Below are 27,345 nucleotides of genomic sequence, written 5' to 3'. Positions count from 1 at the left end.
CCTGAGGGACGTGTGCGAGAGCTTCCAGTTTGAGCGTAAAATTGAGAGGGAGAGACCTGAGGGATGTGTGGGAGAGCTTCCAGTTTGAGCGTAAAATTGAGAGGGAGAGACCCGAGGGACGTATGCGAGAGCTTCCAGTTTGAGCGTAAAATTGAGAGGGAGAGACCCGAGGGACGTGTGGGAGAGCTTCCAGTTTGAGTGTAAAATTGAGAGGGAGAGACCCGAGGGACGTGTGTGAGAGCTTCCGGTTTGAGCGTAAAATTGAGAGGGAGAGACCCGAGGGACGTGTGCTTCCAGTTTGAGCGTAAAATCGAGCGGGAGATTCAGATTCAGTTCGCGGGAGATATTTGGTGCGCTTCTTTGTAAATCTCCCTCCCAATTCTGCCCAATGCCTCCCCGACCTTACTGGACGAACGGTGCGGGGGGGGGGGTGTATCATGTAGTGCGGAGTGCGAGGAGTGGCAGATGTTGCAAAAAAAACATGCGGCTTATAACCCGGTGCGCTTTATATATGAAAAAAGTTTGAAAAATTAACGTTAACTGATACTGCGGCTTATAATCTGGTGCAGCTTATGGTCGTGAAAATATGGTAATTTGTAAAGATGAATTAATAGTAAGTCAAAGACAAAAAGAAAAGGGTGTTTAGTAATGATATGTAAGCTTAAATAAATTAATGAAAAAAGATAAAGGATTATACGAAAGAGATGAATATTGGTAAAAGTGGGAAGATTAGAATATATTGAAACTATGATTATAAATATGATGCATAAGATGTGATCACAATCACACTATGTCCATAAAGTATGTATGATGGGGGTGAAATTTTATGCAATAAAACTTGTCTTTCAAAAAAGGAGGCAATCAACAGAGGGGGATGGATACAACATCATCTATCTCCAATCTACAACACAGTCCTTTCAAGAGTTCTAAGAAGGCTCCCCACCAATTTGCACCACTCAGGTGATCCTGATGGCACAGATCACAGGTCGTTAAGGTCCAGGTGACCTTAACGATCTGCTAAATGAATGCAAATGTCCAGTTGCCTTCAAAGAGTATAAATCCGTGATGGCGAATCTATGGCACATGTGCCACAGGAGCCATTTGTCAGGGTACATAAGGTATAGCCCTGTCAGCTCCAGGATTCATGCACACATTGACCAGTTGACTTTGGCCTTTTTTTTAATAAAAGTGTTTTTTTTTATTTTTTTAAACAAACAAAAACAAACATACATATAACGTAAAAATATCATCAATTACATATGTGTTCAGCATGTTGTTTGGTCACAAACATTTGTGCATCACTGCTTTTAATTGTGTATAAATTATAAGAGTAAACTGAATATATGGTTTACAATGATAACAATGTACTCATGTATATTGGGTTGATAATTGCTGATTTTAAACACAATTGAAAGCGGTGATGCACAAATGTTTGCGACCAAACGACAGACTTTGGCCTTCTTTTGAGGCCATTTTTTCCCCTCGGGAGGCTTCCCTGAAGCCTCCGGAATACGAAAAACCAGCCCTATGGATAAACAGCAACTTCAGGAATGGACTTCCGATTTGTTCGTAGGGCCGTTTTTCACACTCTGGAGCCTTCAGGAGGTTTCCCTGAAGGTTCCAGAGGGCAAAAAACCAGCCCTGTGGCCAAACCGGAAGACACTTCTGGTTTGGCCATAGTGCCATTTTCTGCCTTTCGGAGCCTTCAGGGGGCTTCCCTGAAGGCTCCGGAGGGTGAAGAACGGCCCTATGAAAAAACAGGAAGTTACTTCTGGTTTGGCCGTAGGCTGTTTTTTGCTCTCCAGAGCCTTTAGGGAAGCTCCTGAAGCCTCCGGGGGGGCCTCCCGGGGGGGGAGGGAGGCTGTTTTCGCCTTCCCCAGTCTCCTAGAAAGCCTGTGGAGCCTGGGGAGGGTGAAAAAAGAGCACCAAAAATGGGGGGGGAGTGCTGGTCATGCACACATGTGCGCAGAGGAGGGAAGCATGTGCATATGCGGCATGCCGGTGCACGACCCCCCCCTATGCTCCACCCACTTTTGGCACGTGAGCCAAAAAAGGTTCACCATCACTGGTATAAATCCTTCCATTCCCCACCATCCAGTCAGAGTTGAAGAAGCTTGGATGAGAAGCAAAATGTCTTCAAAGAGAAACCAGAAAGTCCAGTTGTCTCTTGAAAGAAGCATGTTTGGGATAACCATGACCTGGATGAGTAAGAATCTCCATAGGCATTTATAAAGATTAGGTTGTCCTTGACAAGTTCAAAGAACGGCAAATCCATGACATTTTAAAAGGACAGCACAAAACTCATTCTACTTATTGTGCTTCCCCGAAAATAAGACAGGGTCCTATTTTCTTTCGACCCCCAAAATAAGCACTTGGCCTTATTTTCGGGGAGGTCTAATTATTTTTGAAATGCAGGAGGCCCCTTAACCTTGGCCCGCAGATCAGCTGATCCAGAGAGGGCTGGAAGTTCTTCTCTGTTTCTGGCACCCTCTTGCCAGCCCTAGCATCCCTGGGCTTGCCGCTCTTTTTGCAGCCGCCACTAAAAGAAGGGGCATGGTAGCTAGGGTTTGCGGGGGTGGCCTCTGCGTGGATGGCAGATGTATGTGAGGTGCATTGGGCATGTTCCCCCCTTCCGCCCAGGAAATGGTGGGAACCGGCTGCGCATGCGTTTAAATATTTTAGGGGAGGGCTTATTTTGGGGGGAGGGCTTATTTTAGCACATGCACTCAAAAGCTCAATTGGACTTATTATCTGGGAAGGTCTTATTTTCAGGAAAACAGGGTATCCTAAAGAAAGGTTTTCCCTCAGTCAAGCAGTTGAGCTGAATGATTTCATGTCCTCCACTACCCCAGACCTTACCTTGGAGCCAGGTTCTGGATTGCCCTGATGAAGATCCTCCTTGTGCCAGGCCAGCGATGTCCTACAATAGGGGAAATAACCAAAGTGGCAATACAGAACTAATGAGAGGCAAATCACTGTTGTCTTTGCTTGTCAGAATGTCTCAAAAGGTGATCATATGACCCCAGGACACTGCAAATGTCATAAATATGAATCAGTTGCCAAGCATCTGAATTTTGATCATGTGGCCATGGGATGCTGCAACAGTCATGTGTTGAAAAATGGTCATAAATCACTTTTTTTCAGTGCTGTCATAACTTAAAACGGTCACTAAATGGACTATTGTATGTTGAGGTCTACCTGTACTTAGCATACCATTCTATTTGATTCCAAATGGTACTGAATATGTGGCTGAATATTTATTGCAGGGAACAGACCGTTCTTGTAACTGAAATATTTTCCCTTTGATCTAGAACAGCAAAAAACTTCTATATGAACACAGGCAATCTTCTACTTACCACCAAAATGGAGGCTGCCCATTACAGTCACAAATTGATGTCATTAAGTGAGGCACCCATGTGATTGCCTCATGTAATGACCCTCATTCCTACTCCCTGTTAAGCGACTGTGTGGGTCATTAAGCATAGCATTTGTGCCTCAAAAATGGAGGAGATCCTGGGAGGCCTAGCACAAACCTGGGCCCTCACTACAGCACTTCCTCAGCTCACATGTGATCTGCCCTGGTCCTCACAAGGCCTCCCCCCCTCTCTGTACCGCCTCCCACCTTCAAGGTCCCTACAAGCCTTGGGCCTGCTTTTCCACCCTACTGGAACTCCATAGACCTTGGGGCTGCTTTCCCATCCCACTGAGCCCCACACCCTCCTTCCCACCCCCAGACACCATTAGTCACTTAGCTTTTACTGTAGATCTCGTCCTGGAAGCGACTGCTGCACCATGTGGCCTTAGCAATAGCAATAGCAATAGCAGTTAGACTTATATACCGCTTCATAGGGCTTTTAGCCCTCTCTAAGCGGTTTACAGAGTCAGCATATTGCCCCCAACAACAATCCGGGTCCTCATTTTACCCACCTCGGAAGGATGGAAGGCCGAGTCAACCCTGAGCCGGTGAGATTTGAACAGCCGAACTGCAGAACTGCAGTCAGCTGAAGTAGCCTGCAGTGCTGCATTTAACCACTGCGCCACCTCGGCCTTCCTACACTGCGGGTTTGAATAGGTAAAGGACAGCAGGCTGCTCTGCCCCTCAGCCTCCCTAGGCTGCATGGCGCCATCTCAGAAGTGGATGACATTTTGGAGCGGCCACAATTCATTGCAGCCAGTCCCAAATTGGCGCCACTTCTAAGACGGAGCCACAAGGCTTCCACTGTGTAGAAAAGCCACGCTGTGCAGCAGCTGCTTCCAGAAGGAAATCTGCAATAAAAGGTAAGTGACTATGGCTGATTGGTGACTGGGGTGGGTGGGGAAGAGGGTGGGGGAATCCACCAAGGTGGGAAGCAGGCCCGAGATCTGTGAGGACCCATTGTGGGAGGAGGAGGAGGAGAACATAGGTGGTGGGATTTCTGCAGCGTTCCTGAAGTTTGTCGTAAGGGCAGGTGGATTATCAAGCAGCAGCTGTAACTTCAAAATCAGGTTTTAGGAGGTCCATCATAACTTTGAACAGCTGCTAACCAACTATTGGTGAGTCGAGGACTTCCTGTAGGATGGGATTCCAAACTTTTACTACCGGTTCTGTGGGCGTGGCTTGGTGGGCGTGGCAGGGGAAGGTTACTGCAAAATCTCCATTACCTCCAGATCAGCTGGGACTCGGGAGGCAGAGAATAGATGGGGGCGGGGGCAGTCAGAGGTGGTATTTACCGGTCCTCCGAACTACTCAAAATTTCCTCTCCCGGTTCTCCAGAACTGGTCAGAACCTGCTGAATCTCACCTCTGCTTTAGAAGCAGAAGAACATCATTTTTATTCCGGGTAAAAACCGAACAAAGAAAAGGAACTATAACTGCTTCCTTGGGCATCTGAGCAAATGATACAAACGTTACTTGGGAAAACATCATAGAAGAAAGTAATTATGTGCAGGCACTCCGTCTCTGTCACTGAGATGTAGTTCTAGACTTACAACCATTCTTTTAGTTTGAATTGTCTGAAGTTAAAGAGGAACTGAAAAAAGTGACTTATGACTGCTTTTCACACTTATTTCAGCATCCCACAGTCACGTGATCAAAATTCAGTTGCTTCAGTAACTGAATGTATTTATGACAGTTATAGTTTAGTTATAGTTATAGTTTATTAATCTTCTATGCCGCCCACTCCCGGAGGACTCCGGGTGGCTTACAATACAAAGGGGAAGGGAATAAATAAGACAAACAACAGTTTAAAATACACACAACATTCATAGTTACTGTGGGGCTGGATACTTCAAAAGCCCCCCGGCCTGCCGGAGCAGCCAGGACTTAGTGGCTTTACGGAAGGCCTGGAGGGTCGTAAGGGTCCGGATCTCCACGGGGGGCTCGTTCCAGAGGGCCGGAGCTGCAATGTGAGCAGTTGCAGTGTCCCGGGGTCATGTGATCATTCTTGCAACTTTCTGACAAGCAAAGTCAGTGGGGAAGCCAGATTCACTTAACAACCATATTATTAACTTAATAACTGCAGTGATTTACTTAGCAACTGTAGCAAGAAAGGTCGTAAAATGGGACAAAACTCACTTAATGGCTATCTTACTTAGCAATGGAAATTTGGGGCTCAATTGTGGTTGTAAGTCGAGGACTATCTGTACCTAGCACCTCACATTAAGGGACTTGCATTAACAAGCCTACCTTTTGGAGAAAGAAGTCACGGGGCTTGGGATAAATGTCTCTGTTGGCACACATCTAACCACAGGAGGTTGACTGTCCTGCATAAGAATAGAAAATAAACTCAAGCTTGTTTATTTGTGAGACTGAGGTCCCACTTTTTATTCACAACTCAAGACGGTTCTCCTCCAATTTCCCCCTCAATTATCTTGTGAGGTAGGTTGGACTGAGAGAGAATGACTTTCCTACAGTTGCCCAGTCCAACATCGGGATTACTATATTATACTGGTTCTTCTGATAATTTGTTCATCAGGAAAAATATGAGGATACCATTTCAGGGTTCATCTGAGCAGAATGTTATATAGGAATTATTCTAAGTCATGACTTAGAACCGTGATGGCGAACCTATAGCACGTGTGCCACAGGTGGCACATGGAGCCATTTGTTAGGGCATGTGAAGAGTTGCCCTGTCAGCGTGCATGTGTGCACTGACCAGCTAACTTTGGCCTTCATTTTCGGCCATTTTTCGCCCTTTGGACGCTTCCCTGAGGCGGCTGCCCCACCAAGAGGAGCGGTTGCCTCTGAAGGTGTCGGGGAGAGGCAGGCGCTGCTGTTGCAAGTGCAAGTGGAAGGCGCTGGAAGCCTCTTGAAGCCCCTGGAGGGCTTCTGGGGAGGGGGAGGCCGTTTTCACCCTCCCCAGGCTCCTAGAAAGCCTTTGGAGCCTGGGAAGGGTGAAAAACGGGTCCATTGTGTGCCAAAGTGGGGGGAGGGCAGGGGTCACATGTGCATGCGCGGGGGAGGTTGCATGTACATATACGGGGGAAGGCATAGAATTATGGGTATGGCAGGGGTGGGTTCCTGCCAGTTCTGACCTCTTCTATAGAAGAGGTTCCACAAATCTACAATGCCATTTAGAACCGGTTCCAGCTCCCTGCCCCAGACCGTCTGGACATCATCAAGATGAAGAGCGAGAGGAGGAATTCTGGGAGTTGAAGTCCACAAGTCTTAAAGCTGTCAAGTTTGAACACCCCTGGGTTTTTTATCTAAAGGGTTAGGGGTACAAGGGTCTTGTAACTTGATAGCTTTAAGGCTTGCACACTTCAATGCCAGAGTTCCTGAGCCAACATGACTGGAGGAGGAATTCTGGGAGTTGAAGTCCACAAGTCTTAAAGCTGTCAAGTTTGAACACCCCTGGGGTTCTTTTTTCTAAAGGGTTAGGGAAGCAAGGGTCTTGTAACTTGACAGCTTTAAGACTTGCATGCTTCAAATGCCAGAGTTTCTGAGCCAACATTTTGTTTGCTAAGCAAGAGCGATGTTAAGTAAGTTTCACCATATTTTACAAGTTGGCCACGCCCACCCAGTCACATGGCTGGCAAGTCACTCCCACCTGGTCACATGGACAGCAAACCATTCCCACCCGGTCACATGGCTGGCAAGCCACTCCCACAAAGCAGGCCATACCTACAGAAGAGGTTCTAAAAAAATTTGAAACCCACCACTGGGGTATGGGCATGCCCACGCATAGGTGTGATTGAGCCCCATGGTGGGAACTAGCGTGACGAGTCATACAGCGTCTGGCTGTGAGTGGCTGTGAGCTGCTACAGAAGGAGTTGGGCAGTGGCACAATAGATGTCGGGGCATGGGAGGCCTGGCTGTTGTGGTCCTGAGGTAAGCGGGTTAGACATACCCTGAAAATAATACCTGGTGCTTATTTTAGGGTCAAAAAGAAAAGAAGATCGGGTCTTATTTTCGAGAAAACATGGTACTATTAAGCCAGATATTCCATACCTGTGCATTTACTTTTTCCTACCTAAATGCAGGACTTTACTTTTCTCACCAGTTTGAACAGTTACAAAGCAACCAGTCATTAAGACAAGGACTAGCTGTAATGGGAACTGCATTACCCTCCTATTAGTATTATGATGATGATGGGAGCTTCTGCACAAATTCCTTGTGTGTCTAATCATACTTGGCCAAATAAAGTACTATTTCATGTCCTAGTCTTGTCTCGTCTCGTCTCGTCTGTTCTCTTCTCTTCCACTCCACTCCACTCCACCCCAGAATGGATCAAACAAATATAATCAAATGAAATTTAAATACTAATGCTATTTCTTTTGAACATTGTTTTGAACTGTGATTGAGTTGTTTTACCCAAGTTATCCCCTTGAGATGATAGATTATTTTGGCTTTGAAAACCAGAAATCTCTTTCTTTCTCAAGGAGATCATGCAGACCCATTGGTAGAGTTGGAAGAACTGAATTAACATGCTATTTTTCTTAATATTTCACATTTCTATCCAGTGTAAAAGATTTCTGCTTGCATTTTTGACACACATGAACAAGAGGTCAACATTATGGTGAAATGAGTCCCCAATTGGTGAACAGTAAGAATGGATATACAAGCAGCCCTAAGCTATGGTTTGTTTTACCAGTTTATTGGATAAGTCAAAATAGTTGGATTCACATATAACATTAAGTAATAACTTGTACTTTACATACAATAAGTCCCAACTCAAGTAAATCACATGCAGCATAACCCAGAGTGTAATGATAATATATAATAGTGATTACCCTGCAGTTGCCCTACAGCCTCCAAAAAGAGTGGGAAAGCACTCCCCATTCTTGAACACTTTTTGGAGGCTTCAGACGCTGCCCAACAGTATACCAACATGTCCCAGGCATGTCATCAAAAATTACATATTATGTCATTTGTGACATGTGTTTCATATGCCATAACCAGTTTATAGTAATAGGAATGATGATAATAGGACGAGTTAATAGTAAACAGTAATAGGATTGATAGTATGTCAAAGGGTACCGTTTCTGGAAATGCAGCTTCCCCAGCATCACCCACACCAGAAGTGCGAGAAGGGTGTTGCCACTGAGTGGTTCCTGTGGGCACATGCCAGTAATAAGTACCGGAAGAATCATGGATTTTCCTCCATCCCGAAGGAAGGTCGAGCTCTCCTTCCATATTTTGGTCATTCCACAGGTTATCTAAAAAGAAAAGATATGCTGATTTTAAAAATGGAAGTTTAATTTTGAACCATTGGGATAATATTAAAAAGAAAGGTAAATCAAAATGTTGTTTTGCTTTGTTTCGTTTTTATTTTAGAGCTGTGGAAATTCATTCTGTGGTTAGTTTATCATTTCAGCTGAATCAATGTCTACAGTTTCTTCCCTAACAAGCTAAAGCTAAAAATTACTACTCATGATTGTACCACAGAAACTGAAAATTAGTTGGAAGCCACTTTAAATGATAGAATACACAAACCAGGCATGTTGTTTATACTTATCTCCAATCATCCCAGTCCAGTGGTGGGTTTCAAAAATTGTTTGAACTTACTCTGTGGGTGTGGCCTCTTTTGTGGGAGTGGCTTGCCACCCATGTGACCGGATGGGAGTGGCTTGCCACCCATGTGACCAGATATGAAGATGCCGACGACACTTGTCAGAACCACCTTAAATTACCTCACACGCAGCACTGGCATGCATAAGAATATGATGTAAACTTGTTTTTTAAAAGGCATCTTTGGTTTGCGTTAAAACAACTTCAACACACGCTATGTTCTGATTGCACCACAAACGCAGTAGTCATCCTTACCTTTCACAGAGGCACTGAGTTTTATAAATATGAGCATGATAGTGTAGAATAATCATATCCAAGGACCAGTGGTGGGTTTCAAAAAAATTTGGAACCTCTTCTGTAGGTGTGGCCGGCTTTCCGGGTCCACTGGTGGAACCTCTTCTAACCGGTTCGGTAGATTTGACGAACCGGTTCTACAGAATAGGTGCGAACTGGTAGGAACCCACCTCTGTCCCAGTCCTACCCAAAGATCATCCAAAATATACAGCTGTTTTTATATCAAGACATCCATGGTTAATCTTTTAAAATGCTCAGATATGCCTGCAAGTACAGTTCACACTGCCAAGGAAGCACAGGAGGTGGCAATCAGATTTCCCATTTGTGATTGCATTTCAATTTATTGTATTTGTAGTTATTGATATAACTACATGTGGACAACTCCACTCACTTGCAGGACTCCAGCATAGAACATTGAGGGTCAATTTTGGGGATACACCTTGACCTGTGGAGATGATTGCTCTTAGAATAAAATAAATCAGCCTCCAAATAGCAACTGTTTTATCTGCATCAGCCCCAGAATAGACTCCATATAAATGGACCTGTTTGTGCAATATGCTGTTCTGGAAAAGATAGAATAGAAAAATAGAATTCTTTATTGGCGAAATGTGATTGGACTCACAAGAAATTTGTCTCTGGTGCATAAGCTCTCAATGTTCATTCAAACAACAAAGGGATAGGTCATATATCATTGATCATAGTTATAATAATGAATCATAAGATACAACAACAAGTGATAATCATAGATACCAATAGGAGAAGGTAGTAAGAAAGATGAGAAGATAAGAAAGAATGAGAGAAGAAGTTCTGGAGAAGCCAGAGTTTAAGCACAGTCTTTCAATTCATCAGTTATGCAAGCACAAAGAGATTTAACTTCAAGGGCAGGAGTGTTAAACTCACGCTGTCACGGCGTCGTTACATGATGTATCAGGATTTTCTATCCCTATTGCTAAAATGGTCATGGGCATGGTCAGTGAATGACACTTCCGGCATGCAGATCCGGAGTTTGACAGCCCTGTTCTAGGGTGATCAACAAAACTTAATTAATAATTTAGTGACTGACTCCTGAATTAATCCCAACGATGAATACAAAAATGTTGGGTATTTGGATGTCTGTGTCCAATGAGAATCTGTCAAGTGACAATTTGTTTGGAGGTGCCCCATTAACATTGTAAAATTGGATTTTCAAAACCATGTTATTCATCAGCAAAGGCTCTCGAATGAATTTAGCAATTGTGGGAGAAGATCTGTCATTTTATGAATGCTAACTGGTTAAAAACAGAAAGCCAAACATAAGAATCAGCAATTTTCTCAACAAATCTGTCTTGAGCAAAGTGTTTTTAAATATGTTCCTAAGTAATCTTGACTTAAGGAGCCAGTGTGGCATAGAGGTAAAGGGCAGGATTGGGTGCAGAGAAACCCAGGTTCTAATCCTCCTTCACTACAGTAGGCAGCTGGGTGATCTTGGGACAGTTTCTCCCTTAATCAACATCAGGCTCTGCAGCAATCTGGCTGAAAAACAAAACTCTTCATCACATCCTGGTTTCCCTGTGTGAAGTAGCTGAATGCTGTGCAAAACAGGTGGACCCTAAAGTCAAGCAGGATCTTTAGCTTGGGGGGTGGGGGAAGCAATGGAGGGATCACAAGATCAAAGTGTATAAAGTTATAGCAAGACAAGGAGAAAGTAGATGGAGAAATTACTTCTCAAAATATTAGGATTAACATGTATCCATTGAAGGTGATTGGAATAAATATTTAAAAACAAAAGAAAACTCCCACATTGCACAAGAGTCAACACCAATTGGATTATATATAATAGATCAAACAATCAATTATTTATGTCAAACTCAAGAGTATCCTATTTATGGAGATATGTTGTATATACCACTTCATAGTGCTTTACAGCCCTTTCAAAGCATGTTACAGAATCAACATATTGCCCGCACGAAAGCATCCTATTGTTCCATCCCACCCCCTTTGTCCAGTCCAATGCCATTCAATGGTAGTGTGTAGGTGTTTTGGGAACGTCTGGGGTTTGGAGAAATTGTCATTATTTTCCCGGCGTCTCTGGCATCCCGGAGTCATTGAAGGTGGTACAAACTGGTTCAAAGCATCCCTGGTCTTCCTCAACTGTCATTTCTCCTCCCCCCATCACATACTAACATATTAAAATGTTTACTGTCCATTTCTTTATCCCTCTTCCCTCCCCTCAAGGTCTTTGATGGCAGAATGGCGTCAAGCCGAAGATGACAGACTTGAAAATGGCATCCTGCTTCTCTTAAAGATCCATCATGAGAACTGAGATTAATTACATAGCTGAATCCAGGCACATCTAGAAAACTCACCTTAAATTATGTTGAAACTTCTGGAAAAGTTAGGTAAAAAAAGTTTACACTGATAATAATATTTTTCTTTGGTATGCTTTTTTTTTCATTTCATGTTTTACATGAATGTTTTCAGTCAACTTTTTGTAAATAGGTAGATAATTGTAAACCAAGTCGCTTTAGAAATAGAGAATATTGAATGATATAATTATTAATAATTCAAAGAGCTTTCCGTGTGAAAGTATCACAAAACTCTTAATAGACTTCATAGCCAACTTTGTTGTATTTATTTTGTACAATGACAATAAAGACTATATAGTAGTCAAAAGCCCATCTTGGAGGTAGTATAGACCATGATCCAGGAATCCAAAGTTCTTTTGGCGACACCAACCTGTTAGCCAGTGGTTCACTTCTAGAATTCTTTGTTCTCTAACTGGATGTTGTCCTTTCGTTGGCAGTACAGATGAAAAATCTACCATATTTTTTAAACTATAAGATGCACTGGAGTATAAGAAGTACCAAGATTTTGAAAAGGTAAATTAAAAAAAAATTGCACTCTGCAGACCTCCCAAACCCTCTGTATGCCTTGTTTTTTGTGAAACATAGCTCAAGCATAAGCTTTGTTAAGTTTGTAGAGTGCACCTGGGGGCTGGGAGACAAAAACAGGCAAAAACCAGTCTGTTTTTTGCTCGTTTTTGCCCCCTCAGCCTCAGGAGCACTTTGCAGGCCTCCCAAAGCCTATGCATGTCCATTTTTTGCGAAGGGGAAAATGCTGTATTCAGTGTATAAGATGCACCCAGATTTTCACCCACTTTTTTGGGGGGAAAGAGTGCGTCTTATACTCTGAAAAATATGTTTAATGAAGAAGTGTAAGTATGGTGACATTATGAGCATGGTACCTGTTAATGAAGACAGAAGTAAAAATGTTATATATAACTGGGTTTGTGGAGCAAAGGGAAGCTGATGAAAATATTTCAAATTATCCACTGCAAAAACCTCTTAATAGATAAAATCTTTTAATATAGCTCTTAAGCACATAATCAGCACTTTATTTTATACTGGATTATACAATCCCACTGTTTAGATCAGAAGTATAGAATATGAAACCATAAAGCCTTAGGTAAAATCTCCAGAGATCCACATAAGTGCTTTCCAAATTGGCATAAAATTGTCTGGAGAATCATCTTAGGAACAACAGTATATTTAATTGTAATAGTTTTGCTCAGATTCTTCACTACTCACTGTTATTTGAGAGATAAATTGATCCATTGTTTTTGGAACAAATAAACAATAATTTACCCAAATTCACTTAATATGGGGGTTTTACATCTGTGCTGTCAAAATAAATTCAAGAAACATTTAATGTTTTTAAATGTTTGTTGAATTTGTGATCATATGGCAGACTGCTTTGCATTTTGATTGATGGGTTAATTGTCAGACCTGGCAGCCAGGGGTGGGTTGCTAATCCCGTTCCAACCGGTTCGGTTGGAACGGGGCCGGTGGCGTCCTCGTGCACGCGTGCAGTTCATGCATGCGTCTTAGCGCCTGCGCGATGCTCCAGCTGCTCGCGGAGACTCGCGCAGGCGCTGTATGTGCCATCCAGCTGCTCGCGGAGAATCGCGCAGGCGCTGTATGTGCCATGCACCTGCATGGAAGCGCAGAAGCCTTCAAAGACCGGTAAGGAGCGCAGGCGGGCGGGTGGGCCCTTCGCCATTCCCGGAAGTTACTTACTTCCGGGTTCGCCGACCAACCGGTTCGCGGGGACCGCCGTGAACTGGTTGAAACCCACCCCTGCTGGAAGCCATCTTTTACATTGGGCCTTCAGGCCTGCCACTTCTTTCATTGGAGATGTTACTTGAAACCCTGACATTAATCTTATTGAGGTAATTAGGTTGAAATTACAGAGGTTGCCTAATCAAGCTCTCATTGCCAAGCTCTCATTAAAAAGTTTGATATCTTAGAGTACTTCTCTCAATAATGATACCTCACAATTTTAGATGTGCAGTGTAGAAACAAAGAACATTCTGGGCTGCATATGCTCAAGTCTAAATCCTTTCTACTGCGATTAGTCTACAACCAGTTGATACTTTGTGATCTTGTGAACTGAGGAGCAGGAAAATCTATCTCAAAGAAACCTATATGTAAAATGTATCCCAAAGACTTTTCTTTATTTTCAAGTAATTGTTGTTTCCTGGGGACTGCCTGGATTGCCTGAAGTTTTCTTGCCAACATTTCAGAAATGGTCCCCCCCTCTCGCTTCCTAAGGCCAAGATAATGGCTGGCCTAAGGTCACCCAATTGGCTTTGTGACAAAGGCAGAACTAGAACTCATGGTCTTCCAGTTTCCAGCCTGGTGTCTTAACCACTTCATCAAACTGGCTCTCTTAAGGGATTTTATCACTAAATGAAAAGAATATCTTACATTTTCATGATAGCAAATGTCTCCCTAATTCTCTCTACTTCTCTCGTGTTTTCTTACTACTAGGAACCTCTGCTTTCATCAAAGTTGATAAACCAGGGTGTAAGTTTCAGCCTTGCTAATTAGAGGAATGGATAAAAAATTATTACATTCTTCATACATTATTTCTTATTCGTGGAATCCTCTTTGAGCTTGGTTATTTCTTATAGATGTTTCATTACACAACTAAACAATATCATCACTACAAGTGAATGTGGAAGGCTACATCTCCACCAAAACTGGCAGGAAGAGGAAATTTATATAAATAGGGAAGAACACATTCTCACACTGATGATATTACCTAGTTGACTAATGAAATTTCTCTAAGCAAACAATCTAGCTTAGAGAGCATCATGGACTTCACAGTTCAACCCTGTGCTATGTATACTATATTCTCTTCTATTGCAGTAGGTGGAGTTTGCCCTGCCAGATTTTGATGCAGGTATGGTTTTCTCCTTGATAATTTCTTGATTAGAATACTGTTTTCTGCTTGATCGTTTTTCTAGAGCTGCTAGAGAAAATGTTTCTGGTCTTTTTGTTGCCTTCTTAACTTTTTTTAATTCTCTCTTTTAAATGCTGTGGAAATATAGTTTATTTCTACGTGTTCAATAAAAATGTCATCAACAGACAATTAGAGATAAAGCATATCTTCCAGGAATTCCCTACCAATATTGGATTTGGCTTGAGTTTCTTTTTTTAATTTGGCTTTGAATTTCTTATTTTAATTATTTAAATACAGAAAATTTTTGGGAGGTGCCTAAAATGGGGGGAAAAAAATAACTCACTCTGGCTTTTACCTCTTATTTAGCTGCAAATAGAAAAGTTTATACAGAAAAAGAAAAGGAATAAAGACATTGAGTGCCTAAGAAAAAAATAATGTAAAACTACATGCTACTACATCCAAGCCTTATTTCTCGATACAAAGTTTATTTCACACAAGAAGCCTTAAGATATACCCGCATAAACACATGCATAGATTGTAATTTTAAATACATTTATTTGTACTTAAATGAAATAATTCATTAAAGATGAATTTAAATCATCAGGATCAGATGGATTACATCCCATGGTTCTGAAAAAGCTGGCAGATGGGATATCAGAACCCCTGGCCCATATTTTTCAAACATCATGGAGCATTAGGAAACTACCAGAGAACTGTGGGGGAAAGCAAATGTTAATCCCATCTTCAAAAAAGGGAAAAATGATTAAGGAAATTACAGACCGATCAGCCTGATATCAGTACCTGGGAAAGTCCTGGAAAGGATAATCAAGCAGTAGATTCGCAAGTAACTAGACACCAGAAAAGCAATTATGGGTAGTACTCAACTTATGATAATTTGGGTAGTGGCTGTTCAATGTTCAACAGCACTGAAAAAAGTGACTTAGGAAAAAAAGTTTTTCACACTTATGACTGTTGCAGCATATCCATAGTCATGATTAAAATTCAGGTGCTTGCCAATTGACCCATATTTATGATGTTTCCTGTGTTCTTTGCAACATTCTGACAACCAAAGTCAATGGGAAATCCAGATTCACTTAACAACTGTGTTACTAAATTAACAACCGCAGTGATTCACTTAACAGATGTAGCAAGAAAAGTTGTAAAATGGGGCAAAAATCACTTAACAAATGCCTCACTTAACAATAGCACTTAGACTTACATACCGTTTCACAGTTCTTTACAGCCCTCTCTAAGTGGCCAGCATGTTGTCCCTAACAATCTGGGGCCTCATTTAACTGACCTTGGAAGGATGGAAGGCTGAGTCCACCTTGAGCCTGGTGAGATTTGATATGCCAAATTGCAGGTAGCCAGCAGTCAGCAGAAGTAGTCTGCAGTACTGCACTCTAACCACTGCACCACTGTGTCTTAGCAACAAAAAAATTGGGCTCAATTGTAGTGGTAAGTCAAGGACTATCTGTACTAGAAGACAACATAGGTTTGTTAAAAATAGATAATGCCAGATGAAACTTATTGCATTCCTTAACAAAATGACTAAATTAGTGGATCAGGGAAATGATGTGGACACAGTTTACTTGGATTTCAATAAGTAATCGTACTGCTCTCTACTGAACTGGTAAAACCATACCTGGAATATTGCATCCAGTTCTGGCTACCACAATGTAAAAAAGATGTGTAAGAAATTGTGCAGAGAAGAGCAAAAAAGATGATAAGGATTGAAACTAAATTGTATGATGAACGGTTAAAGGAACTAGGTATGTCTAGCTTATCGAAGAGAAGGATTAGGGGTGATGTAATACCAGTAGCTGTCTTCGAGTACTTTCATGTTGTCAGGAACTTAGAAGTACACTCTTCTCCAAGCTAAGCTCAGTTCCCTGCATGAACATATCAAAGTGGTTTTCATTCATAGGGGAGTGCTTTTAACAGTGTCTTTTTTCAGGATAGCAATAGCAATAGCAGTTAGACTTATATACCGCTTCCTAGGGCTTTCAGCCCTCTCTAAGCGGTTTACAGAGTCAGCATATCGCCCCCACAGTCTGGGTCCTCATTTCACCCACCTCGGAAGGATGGAAGGCTGAGTCAACCTTGAGCCGGTGAGATTAGAACCACTGAACTGCAGATAACAGTCAGCTGAAGTGGCCTGCAGTACTGCACCCTAACCACTGCGCCACCTCGGCTCTTCTCTTTTTCAACTTCCCAGTTTAGCCCAGTGTTCTGTAATTTCCTAATGGTCTCCCATCCAACCACCACCAGGTCCATCCTTCTATAATTTATCAAGGTTAGCCAAATAATAGTAGCATCATTACAGTTATTGACCAGCATTTCATACAAATGTAAGAAATTGCAAGGCTCAGAGTAAAATACAAAACATTTTCTAGAAGTTAAATTATATAAAGTGGTTCAGAGAATGAAACACTATAATAAATACAAACAGTAAAACACTTTAAATATAAACATATAAAGCTAGTTAACTAAATTAGAACATTATTTTATGAATAAAATACTTACATGCTAAGTACACTAAGCATGCTACTAAGTGTGTGAAACATATCATGATCTATGAAATATATGATAAATAACAAAAGGTATAAAACATAAAACAAGATAGTAGGCTCTAAAATATTGATATTTAGGAAATCCTAAAATTAGGGGACTAATTTGGTACATAAAGCAATGGAAGCTAAATAAATTATGTTTCTTTCCTGAATTCTTAGGGTTCTTGTCCAACTATAAAAAACAAGCAAAATTATTTTCTGATCTATTAGCAAGTGGAATTATGATTCTAAGGTACAAGTTGCTGAAGAAAGCCCACCAAGGAAACATATGGACTAGAGTCTCATGTTCTTCTGGGTCACAGGGGCAGGCTCATTTTGTCAAAGGGGCATAATTATACCTTCCCCTGGTACTGCAGAGGGCAAGATATTAAAGTGGACTATGGAAAAAGCTTTACAATGCACTGGGCAGTTAGTATTGAATAACTAATTTGCTGCATGAATGGTTTCCTGTATATATTCTGCCAATATTGATCACCTGATTTACCCTGCTCTGCCAAGAGAATTGTATCAGATACCTGCTGCTGGATTACCAGTCTAGCTCTTGTAACCCAATGGCTAGAAGGGCTTTATATGATTAACTGCTGTTGTGTAAAACATTTTGAATTCTGACTTTCCAGAAAAAGGAAACGTTATCCAGAACAAGTGTGACAACCAAGGACTCTCTGGAAAAGTGAAGCTTAAGCCAGAAATAAAGCTAACTCTAACCCTAGCTATAATTTAAAAACCTTGTAATGTTACACACACACACACACACACACACACACACACACACACACACCAAAAAAAAACAAAAACCTTCATTCACATATGGGACAAAAGCTTCACTTTTATGAAGTCATAAAGTCATCAGCTGTTGAGACTGTTAAACTCATAACAATTTGGGACAAACCACAAAATGAAAAATCAATCCAGGAAAGTTGCTCTTCAGATAAATAGACTGAGATATTAAATATATCTACATTCTAATGCAACAGTAAGAGCATAATTGATCTAATCGATATGAATGAGGTTTTCACAGTCAGGATTTTAAGACCTTTGCTGAAGATATAGCATTTTCATATTTATTTCTATTCTGAATATGCACAAAAAAATAAAAACGAGAAAAACATTAAGGGAAAAGCTAACACTGCTGAGGAACCAAGGGAAATGGATAAACGTATTTTCCTACCCTCTCTTTTCAGCACCACGGAAAGCTGCCTAAAAATAGGTCGCCAAAAAGGTTGGCTCCCCAAAAAGACGAACCCGGTAAAACTGCACATTACAGGAAATGGATTTTTCAAAGCTGCCTTCCCGTTATCCCCGCTTTCTTTCACCATGGAAACCAGTTATGAATGTCTTCACATTGATATGGGACAAGACGTAAGCATCTTTCTCCCCGACCAGCAGGCGGCAAAGGTAGCCACTTGCGTTTGATTTTAAAAAAAGGCAGGGTACATGGCACACTGAGGCAACGACATAATCTGCTAAAAGCGGGAGGATGGAAGCCCCGTCCTTTTCATGCCATGCCATTCCCATCTGGACGCCGACATGAGCCCAGCGGCTGATGCCCCGGTCCAGGACGAGTGCACGAAGGTAGCCAGATAGGAACGGCCCATCAGACCCCCTGCCCACTCTCCAATGAGGAAAGGCAGCCCTGACGTACTTTCCAAAACCCAGACGCGCACACTCATGTTCTAGTGGGGAAGTCAATCGAAACGCACCCAATGCTTCCCGGGCCCCACTGCTTTCTTAGGTCTTGGCCGGCCGCGTGGCCAGCGAGTCCGAAGTTGCTCCCACCCTGTCCCACCTGAGGCCGCCCGTCCCTCCTCCCACCTAGGGGCTCTCCCCTCCCTTCGCTTTCGCCGCGCCGGTCCTGCGGCTGCTACTCTCACCATCGCAGTTGACCAGGATGATGGCCAGCATGTAGTCCTTGCCCAGCATAGCTGCCTCGCTCGCTCCGGAGGCAAGGTGTTGTGCAACCCGGCAGGGAGGGAGGGAGGGAGCAGCGATGGTGCGGCAGAGGGTGACGCCGAGTTTGGGCTCGGTGGGTGGAGCCGAGCCGAGCCAAGCGAAGGAGAGAAGGAGGGGCTGAGGGGGCTGAGGGTGATGATGCCAGCATGCAATGTAGCTCGAGCCGGGCTGAGTTCAGTGGGACTTCTTTTTCCATGAAGGAAGCCCAAGCTGGCAGCGCCACTTACAGGCGAGAGGGCGCATTGATTTCTCCCAAACCTGCGGCTTGCAACAATCCGAGGTGGGGAAAGAAAGCAAAAGGCTGATCAGCTGAACCAAACGCTGATCTTCCTGTTGTCATTTGATGTTTACGCTAATGCCACTTGAAACCACACCCAAATCGGACACAACGGTCTGGTGGAGCAGTGAAAGTGTTGAACTCAGAGCAATTCCAGTCCACCGACGCTCATGGGATATATTTGGGAAAGTCTTGGCCCCACCTCAATCACGGGGTTGTGGTGCGGGAAAATAACGGAGGGAACGCTAGTTGCCGCCGCCTTGACCACCCGAATAAAAAAGCGGAACTGAAAAAATACATTAGTAGAAGAATGTTGATGATGCTTTGGGGAGAGTGTAAGACAGAATGAAAGGAGACGTCAGGGGGGGGGGAGTCCTCTACACTCCTGAGTTCTCGAGAAGAAGATGAGGATTTAAATACAAGAACAACCGCAGAAGATTTGTATCTTATAGCGTCAGTCAGTCCTTAAGTTTTCTATGAACTCGATTGGCTTGATTACCTTGAAAATTGATACTCTGGTCTATTCCGAATGACTTTGGGGTTATTAAAAGTCGGTAAACGAATAATGCTAAAAGACTTGGGACACATGTTTATTTCAATTACAAAAGTGCCTATTCCAGCTCCTGGCGTACTTGATTCATCTGGCTTTTAAACCGCTTTGCTACACTGAATTTCAAACATCCTCTACCAATTAAGATAGTCTGACTTTAACGCAGCATCGACTGTCGGCTTTTGCGTTTGTATGGACATTGACAACCATATTAAAATCGGGACTTCCCCACTCATTTTCATAACCAATTTCCAAAGTAAGCCTTCACGTGCCGAATCCACAAGCGTCGCGCTCTCTTCTGCGCATATGCAGAAGAAAGCTGAACAATTTCCGGTTAAAATGGCGGACGATAAGGTAGGCGCGCTCGTGTGGAAGCGTCTTGTTGGCTCCGGATTTTCAGTCGCGCTCGGTCTTTCTTCTCTCGTCCTCCAAAGGCGTAGATGGGCAGCTGTATTGGTCGACCTACAACTTGTCGTGTTTTGTTAGACATCTTGTTTTTGCAATCTGGCTTTGGACCCGGAATCGGGTAGTCCGTGAAAAATCGAATCCCAATAAATCAACTTTGGGGATTAGGGTTATTTAGACACCTTCCCAAACCGGCTATCGAACTCTTAACTATCATATTTTTTGCCACCTTAAGCCAGAGATACTAAAACTTTTGCTGCCCCGTGCAGAAACTCGTGGAGTTGGAATTAGTCGATTTTCCTAATCGTGATAGTCACGATTTTTTTTTTTTTGCTTAAGCATGGAGGAACGCATGGATCCTCATGACATTTTCATAATATTTCACCTTAGTTGACGAAAGGTATCCCCCAAGGGCCATATCACACATAGAGCTGAGCCATTCTCTGCATTAATTCATATGATTCGTGAGAAACTGCCCAAACTATTTATTTTTGCACCATCTAAAATTTTGTTCATTCCTTAAATTTGGTGGTGATTCACTGCGGGGAAAAAAATCTCTGGGCGGCTCCCAATATAGTGAACACAATAAACAAATAGGAACAAGATACAGAAGAATAAGAACAAAAATCATATTTTAAAATGGTTGGAATCTGTTATTCCTTTGGTTTTGATTTTGCATATGGATTTGAGAATGGATTTTTTGGAACCCCCATATTAAAATTCAAGGAATTCATTAGGATTTCTCCAGAGAATCCATATTTTGTGTCATAGTTCCATGAAGTACAGAATCAATAATAATATTTATAATTTGATGGTGATTTTGGAAATACTGTACTGCTTTCAGTCTAGATTATCCATCTATATGCAATCTTTAATTAATTAGCCAAAATTTATTATGACAAGTTATAAATATATTTGATAAGTGCAACTGTAGCAGCTTTTCAATAACTTTACATTGCGTCACTATCATGGTCTCAGTCTATGTAGCTGTCTATGTAACCTAATACAGATTCTCTCCCCTTCTCCCAGCAGGTGTGCATGGGATCAAGGGGGGACCGATTTCAAAAGCAATATTGCATCACGGCAATGCAAGCTTTATTTCTATCGTATGTACCTATGTATGTACTCCTGTACAAAAGAGACATAGCTTACAATGTGCTTTGTTTTCATCATTTTGATGAAGGGATAAATCCTGCAGAATAGAATAATAAGATGATTTGCCTCCTCCATAGCTAGGCATGCTTTGATGGAAGCAGCATATTCCTATTTCTCCTAAGTACTTCAAACCTCCGTCTTTGAACTATGCATAGGTAGGATGTTAGTTGGAAGTTGAGACATAACATGGTTAATGGGAGTGCCTGTGTTAAACTGTATGTCTGAATGTAGGTCTCTAACCCTAAGACCTGGTTATATACATGATGCAAACCTTGGAAAACAAAAGTTGCCTGCTGCTGCTGGTAGTTAATATTCGAAAAATAGTCCACTAATGAATTCCTATTTCCTGCTCTGAAAAGCATAGAATTAAATTGTGTTACATGAATGTATGGCGTTGTTTTTAATTTTATGCTCTTGGAGAAGTCAGATACGTTTAAAAAAAGATCCAGTATCTTCCTGATGTAGTAATAGTGATAGATTCACACAGATTAGACTTTAGCAAAATTCTTGGAATTGCTGGACGGCTGTGGTCCTCAGTTCTTTGCTTTCTGGAACAAAGATACTGAACTAGATTGTGCATGCAATTTGGAATGTGCTTTTTTGTTTCCAATATATAGGATTCTCTGCCAAAATTGAAAGATCTTGCTTTTTTGAAGGATCAGTTGGAAAGTTTGAAACGAAAAGTTGAAAATGAAGTACAGGCTGGAGTGGGGCAGGTAAGAATGGAGTTTCTTTGTTTTCCCAGTAAATGCCTTTCATTTGCTACAGGATGCTTAATTATAAATGTCAACAACATTTGCTGATTAACATCCTGTTAATATTCCATCAAAAACATCATAATTTGTAAACCATAATAAACATACAATCACCACCCACCTACTCACTCCCAAAATAAAAATGGAGACTCGGCTGTACTGGACAGGCCTTCATTTCCTTTAAATTGAGAGTTTACTGTATTTTTTTTATCTGTTAATGCACCACAATATTTATTTGTTTAATGTATCCAACATAACTTCCTCCTATTTTTCCCAACAACAACCCTATGAGATGAGTTGGGCTGACTGGCCCAAGGTCACCTAGCTAGTGATCATGGTTTTTAGGGATATATAAAGAATGAATATTATGATTTATCCATTAATACATTATTAATGCAGTGGATTATGTTTGACTCAAATATAAATAGAAAACTTCTTGATCTCTGTCAGAAATAGCCCAATTAAGTTTGCTTATTAAAATTTAATTAAGGTTTTGAAATATAGAAAAATAAAAGGACATCATGAGATAAGATCAATTCTCCAATTGTTTTCAATTCAAGACAAAAAGGTTAGGACTAGAAAGTTCTAACTCTTTTAGGGAAGCCACATAAAAGGTTTCTGCAATTTCTCCACGATATCACATGAACAATACCAAATGAAAGAGGAGTATACCAGTTTCTACTAATAATAATCCAGATTCTGGAGATATTTGTGATGCAAAAGGCATGTCTAAAGGCCAATTATACAACAAATAAATTGTCTTGTTTCAATAATAAGAAAATGAATCCAAGCTTCTGAATTCTTATATATGGAAATCTTTTAATTATATCTGTCTCCTAAAAGTCAATGGTTCCACCACAAATGCGCGAACGACAAAAGCGCGCCTGACTAAACCACGGTGACAAAACCGCGCCGACAAAACCGCACCGACGAATGAGCGCTGAAGCGCGCCGACAACAGCGCGCCGACAGAAGCGCGCTGTACCCCTAACCCTAAACCAAACCCTAAACCTAACCCTAACCCTAACCCTAACCCTAAACCTTACCTTAACTTAAATCGCGCTTCTGTCGGCGCGCTGTTGTTGGTGCGCTTTTGACATCGCGGTTTTAGCAGCGCGGTTTTGTCGGCGCGCTTTTGATGTTCGCACATTTGTTGGGTCACGAAAGTCAATAGTTAGGTCCACTGCATGCAATTTAAACATTGTTTATTAGTTGTTTAATACCTCAATTAGTACTTGTCTGCAACTGGAATTGATATACTGTATGTTTAATTAGTAACCATTTATTAACTTTGAATTCTAGAAAAAATATGTGAATTTTGGTTTTGCTCAGAGACCTTACCTTTTTCTTTTTTTCAACAGGATGGCTCTTGGCTGGCCTCTCCATTTGTCAAAGGATTTCTTGCTGGATTTGTTGTAGCCAAACTAAGATCTTCTGCAATCATAGGCTTTTTGGTGGGGAGTTGTACTGGAGTGTTTGCTGCTCAGACCTATGCAATTCCTGACGTTGAAAAGACAGTCAAAGACTATTTCAATTCATCCAGGAAAAGATCAACCTAGAAATGCAACAATATTCATGCAACAGTATACTCCAGGGGGGAAATAATCTTTCAGCTTCTCATCTCTTTCAGTTCTACATAGATCAAAACATTTAGTTCCACTTTATTAACTGGAAAAGTGTTTTATAATGAACAAATAATAACATTTCAGCAGGTCTGCTTTTTAAGGTTCCTAGTTCTAGAATGAAACTGATGCTGCTTGCTTCAACTGTGCTGGGGTTTAGATCAGATGAGAGCTTGGGTTTGGATAGCAAAGCAGTCTCTAATGGAGCGAAAAGCAACTGATTCAGCATGCCAGCTATTAATGTGCCCATGCCAGGAAACACAGTGTGAGATACCAACTTTCTTCTAATCATGTATATATATATATATTATACTGACATATGCATTTCATTTCTTTGCTGATTTGAGTGTTTATTTGTGCAAGCATCTACTTGCCACAAAGATAGTGTAGATTTCTTCTTTAAAAAACAAAAGATGCGCCTTCCCTTTTTTCTATACATCCTGAAAATTATCACTGAATATCAGTTGTCTTCTTGTTGTATTTTTGGTATTGTATTAAGTGGGTATTGCTGATCCTGACTTATTATCTCTAGTTGCTTTATACTTCTTTTTTAATTTTAATGGCTAGAGTCTTTACCACCTCTGTTTGCCACCACATTCTATTTTTAATTGCTTTGAAGAAATAATTATTCTTCCTGCACTGAAGGTTGACTCAGCATAGGCAACCTGCCCTTTTGGTACTTAAGAGCCTTAGATGCAGCTAGAAGCCCTCGGTGCTTCCGAGGGCTTCCAGCTGTATGACCCGCCTTTGACAGATGGCTACATGTCACTCAGTTTAATCTTTCTTTACTTCAGTTAATCATTCTGGGACCCATGCTTTCGGATATTTCAGTTATCTCTAGTGAAAGACGCTGAAGACACAAGATCTTAATGAATCTCCAGAATCACTTTCTTTCTTCATGTATTTGTTTACTTGTTAAACTACCTTTTACTTAAGATCTTAAGGTAGTAGACAATTCCCCATCCCCATTTCCCCCCATAACAATTCTATGGGCTACATGAGAGTGATTGCCCCAAAGTCTTCTGATGAGCTGCTTTAATCTGATGAGCTGCTTTAATCAGTTTTCCACCAATTACACTATACACTAAAACAGACTTTTTCTTTTTTCTTTCGCTAAATGTGGTAATTCATCTGTCAAGAAGCTAAGCATCTGGATTCCTAGAAGTTATCTCACTTGAGTGTATTTATTATATACTTAATATGTCCATTAAATGCATGTGCACAGGTGTGTGTGTGCACATAAATGGGCTGTCATCATTAGGTTGCAACACACACAAAGCCAATAGATGACAACAAAGATTTGGTGACTTCTTGCACTGGTTTCACTCTGAAATATAGCTGTAGATATAGAGCCACTATATCTAAGTTGCAAAATATGGATAAACCCTGGATGGCAGCAAATTTCGTGCAATATATCATTGAATCGAGTCTTTTCAAATAGTCCAAAGCAGATTGTGGGAGGAAAAATCCACAATAAAGTATCAGATTTTATGTAATTCAGTTATATTTCATACAAGACCCTGTGCCAGATACAGGGTACATGATCTATGGTGGTCCAAAGTGGCATAGGAATATATGCCTTCTCTTTCCTATATACACTTTGACAATTGCCTGTTGATATTGATCCACACGTTTACAAAGCTCTTATACCTCAACAAGCACTGGATTACACATTACAGTTTTCTCCTGTAAACAATACTATCCTAGGAAAATGGACATATCATGTAGTGTGGCCCAAAGGATTATATACCTTTCCTCCCCCTCCCTCCCTCTCTCTCTCTCTCCTCTCTCGGTGTGTGTGTGTGTGTGTGTGTGTGTTTATACACACATACAAACATCTTCAGTTCATATATATATTGATGCATAAATAAATGGCCATAAATAAAAGTTATTATTAATATTCAGTGTATAAAAAGGACTGAATGGAATTGTTTATCATAAAGTATAATCCCTCTCTAAGATAACAGTTTTACCTTAGACTACCAATTAATTTCTGTTTCAATCTAATCTCCTTAATGCCTGATGATAAAAGCAGATTCTTGTATAGAAGCCTATTTTTTCCCCATATGTGGTAAAACTGCCTGGAACTTTAATTTTGTCTGCCAGATCTTCATTCCAGAAGACATTAAGAAATTGTTTTGTTTTAATGTGCGTGATGATTTTTTCTTCATGATTTTGAAGAATCTGTTATGATAGTAAGAAAGTGGGATCTTAGAAAGCGTTTTCTGGCTACCTAATGGCCAGATTTCTGAATCTTCAGAAAGGAAGGATTTATGTTTTTTTTATAAGTAGCACTAGAATATTGTCTCCAAGATGCCCATCTCTGTCTCTGCAGCTTTTTAAAAATCATACATGGAGTTGTGTTGGAAGACGGTAAGCTCACCCAAGTGCCAGTTAATCACTCTGACGGGAGTATTTGAATTTTGTTCTTTTCTAAAGATTCACTCTAACACAAATGTCTTATAACATTAAGGTGATTAAGTGCCTTTTGCAAACTGTTCTGTTATTCTGTATTTTTGCTTTTATAAAGAATGTATTGATCCCATACTTTCCAAGATTAGATAAACACAAGCAACAATCTAAACACAGTTCTTTTCTGTTCCATAAAGTTTACCTAATTTTTCTTTCCTGGATTTGCTAAATAGCATGTTTAAAACCACAAGTTTAAATGCTTGCTTTTCCAAATGATGTTCAGAAATGTTTTTATTTAAATTCAATTCCTTAATGTTGCCTCATAGAATGTAGTCCTATTTTATATTCTTTTTTTGGCCAAGTAGTTTTGAACTTCCTTATTTTTTATTATTTTGAGTATATCACGTAATTCTGATATCATTAGCATTTCTACTATACTGTAGCCAAATTAATAATTGCAAACAATAATTAGAAATAAGGCTATGCAGTATTTCCATTTATACTCTCCAGATGACTTGTGTAGATTTCTAAAATAGTTATGTTTCTTTCTTTGGTAAATACTTGTTTTATCTAGAGCATTCTTGATCTCTGATAAACTTACCAAAAAGAATGGTTTTTTTACATGTGTGAATTGTCACTTCTAGGAATTTTTTAAAACTTGAGTGTCACCAGTGTCACCAAACAATATCTAAACTGGAATATGAAAATGTTTACTGTTTGAATTGTATTTTTGTTTATTTGTTATAAGGGAAATTATTAAGAATTTTGTAAAATAATAATGATGTGAAATTTATCAATGAATGGTTAATAATAACGGGGTTCTTTTATCACCCAGTACTATTTGCTTAGCTTCAAAAGTTATCTAAAAATTTGGAATGATGAAGCATAATTATCCCACTTTGTTATAATTATCCCTTTTACCAGTTGAATGCTATGTTGCTTGGAATGCTTCCCCCCCCCCACATAATACACAGTGTGGGGGCCTTTAAGGAGAGTGGCGGACTGAAATGAGCAAAGGGCAAGCAATGGCATAAAAGCAAAGAGGCCACACCTGCTTCCATTGCTCCATCCTGGGAAAGCATCTTGTGTTCACTGCAAGCCAACGTTTTCATCTGTAAGTCTACCCATTAATATTGCTCCAT

General features: G+C 40.9%; 2 protein-coding genes across 2 annotated transcripts in view; one reads left to right on the top strand and one right to left on the bottom strand.

Moving 5' to 3' along the window:
• Positions 1 to 19,058, bottom strand: part of APBB3 (amyloid beta precursor protein binding family B member 3) — a 50,987-nt gene extending 31,929 nt beyond the window's left edge. The window contains exons 1-4 of the mRNA XM_014066716.2: positions 18,950 to 19,058; positions 8,458 to 8,636; positions 5,665 to 5,741; positions 2,860 to 2,920 (exon numbers count right to left, since the gene is read on the bottom strand). Coding sequence (XP_013922191.2) covers positions 2,860 to 2,920; positions 5,665 to 5,741; positions 8,458 to 8,636; positions 18,950 to 18,998 — 366 coding nt within the window. The 5' untranslated portion in view covers positions 18,999 to 19,058. The remainder of the gene's footprint in view (positions 1 to 2,859; positions 2,921 to 5,664; positions 5,742 to 8,457; positions 8,637 to 18,949) is intronic.
• A 1,064-nt stretch (positions 19,059 to 20,122) lies between these two features.
• LOC148044483 (SLC35A4 upstream open reading frame protein) lies at positions 20,123 to 24,120 on the top strand. Its single transcript, XM_087721850.1, has 3 exons — positions 20,123 to 20,209; positions 22,033 to 22,131; positions 23,531 to 24,120. Exons 1-3 carry the CDS (start codon positions 20,162 to 20,164, stop codon positions 23,726 to 23,728), a joined length of 345 nt encoding a protein of 114 aa, XP_087577976.1. The 5' UTR covers positions 20,123 to 20,161; the 3' UTR covers positions 23,729 to 24,120.
• Positions 24,121 to 27,345: the final 3,225 nt, after the last annotated feature.

Source organism: Thamnophis sirtalis, unplaced genomic scaffold (genome assembly GCF_051295495.1).
Source record: "Thamnophis sirtalis isolate CommonGarterSnake01/CBP01778 unplaced genomic scaffold, rThaSir2_p1.2 scaffold_8, whole genome shotgun sequence".
Lineage (NCBI taxonomy): Eukaryota > Metazoa > Chordata > Lepidosauria > Squamata > Natricidae > Thamnophis > Thamnophis sirtalis.
The sequence above is the reverse complement of the archived record's forward strand: the minus strand, read 5'-3'. Positions and strand labels throughout refer to the sequence as shown.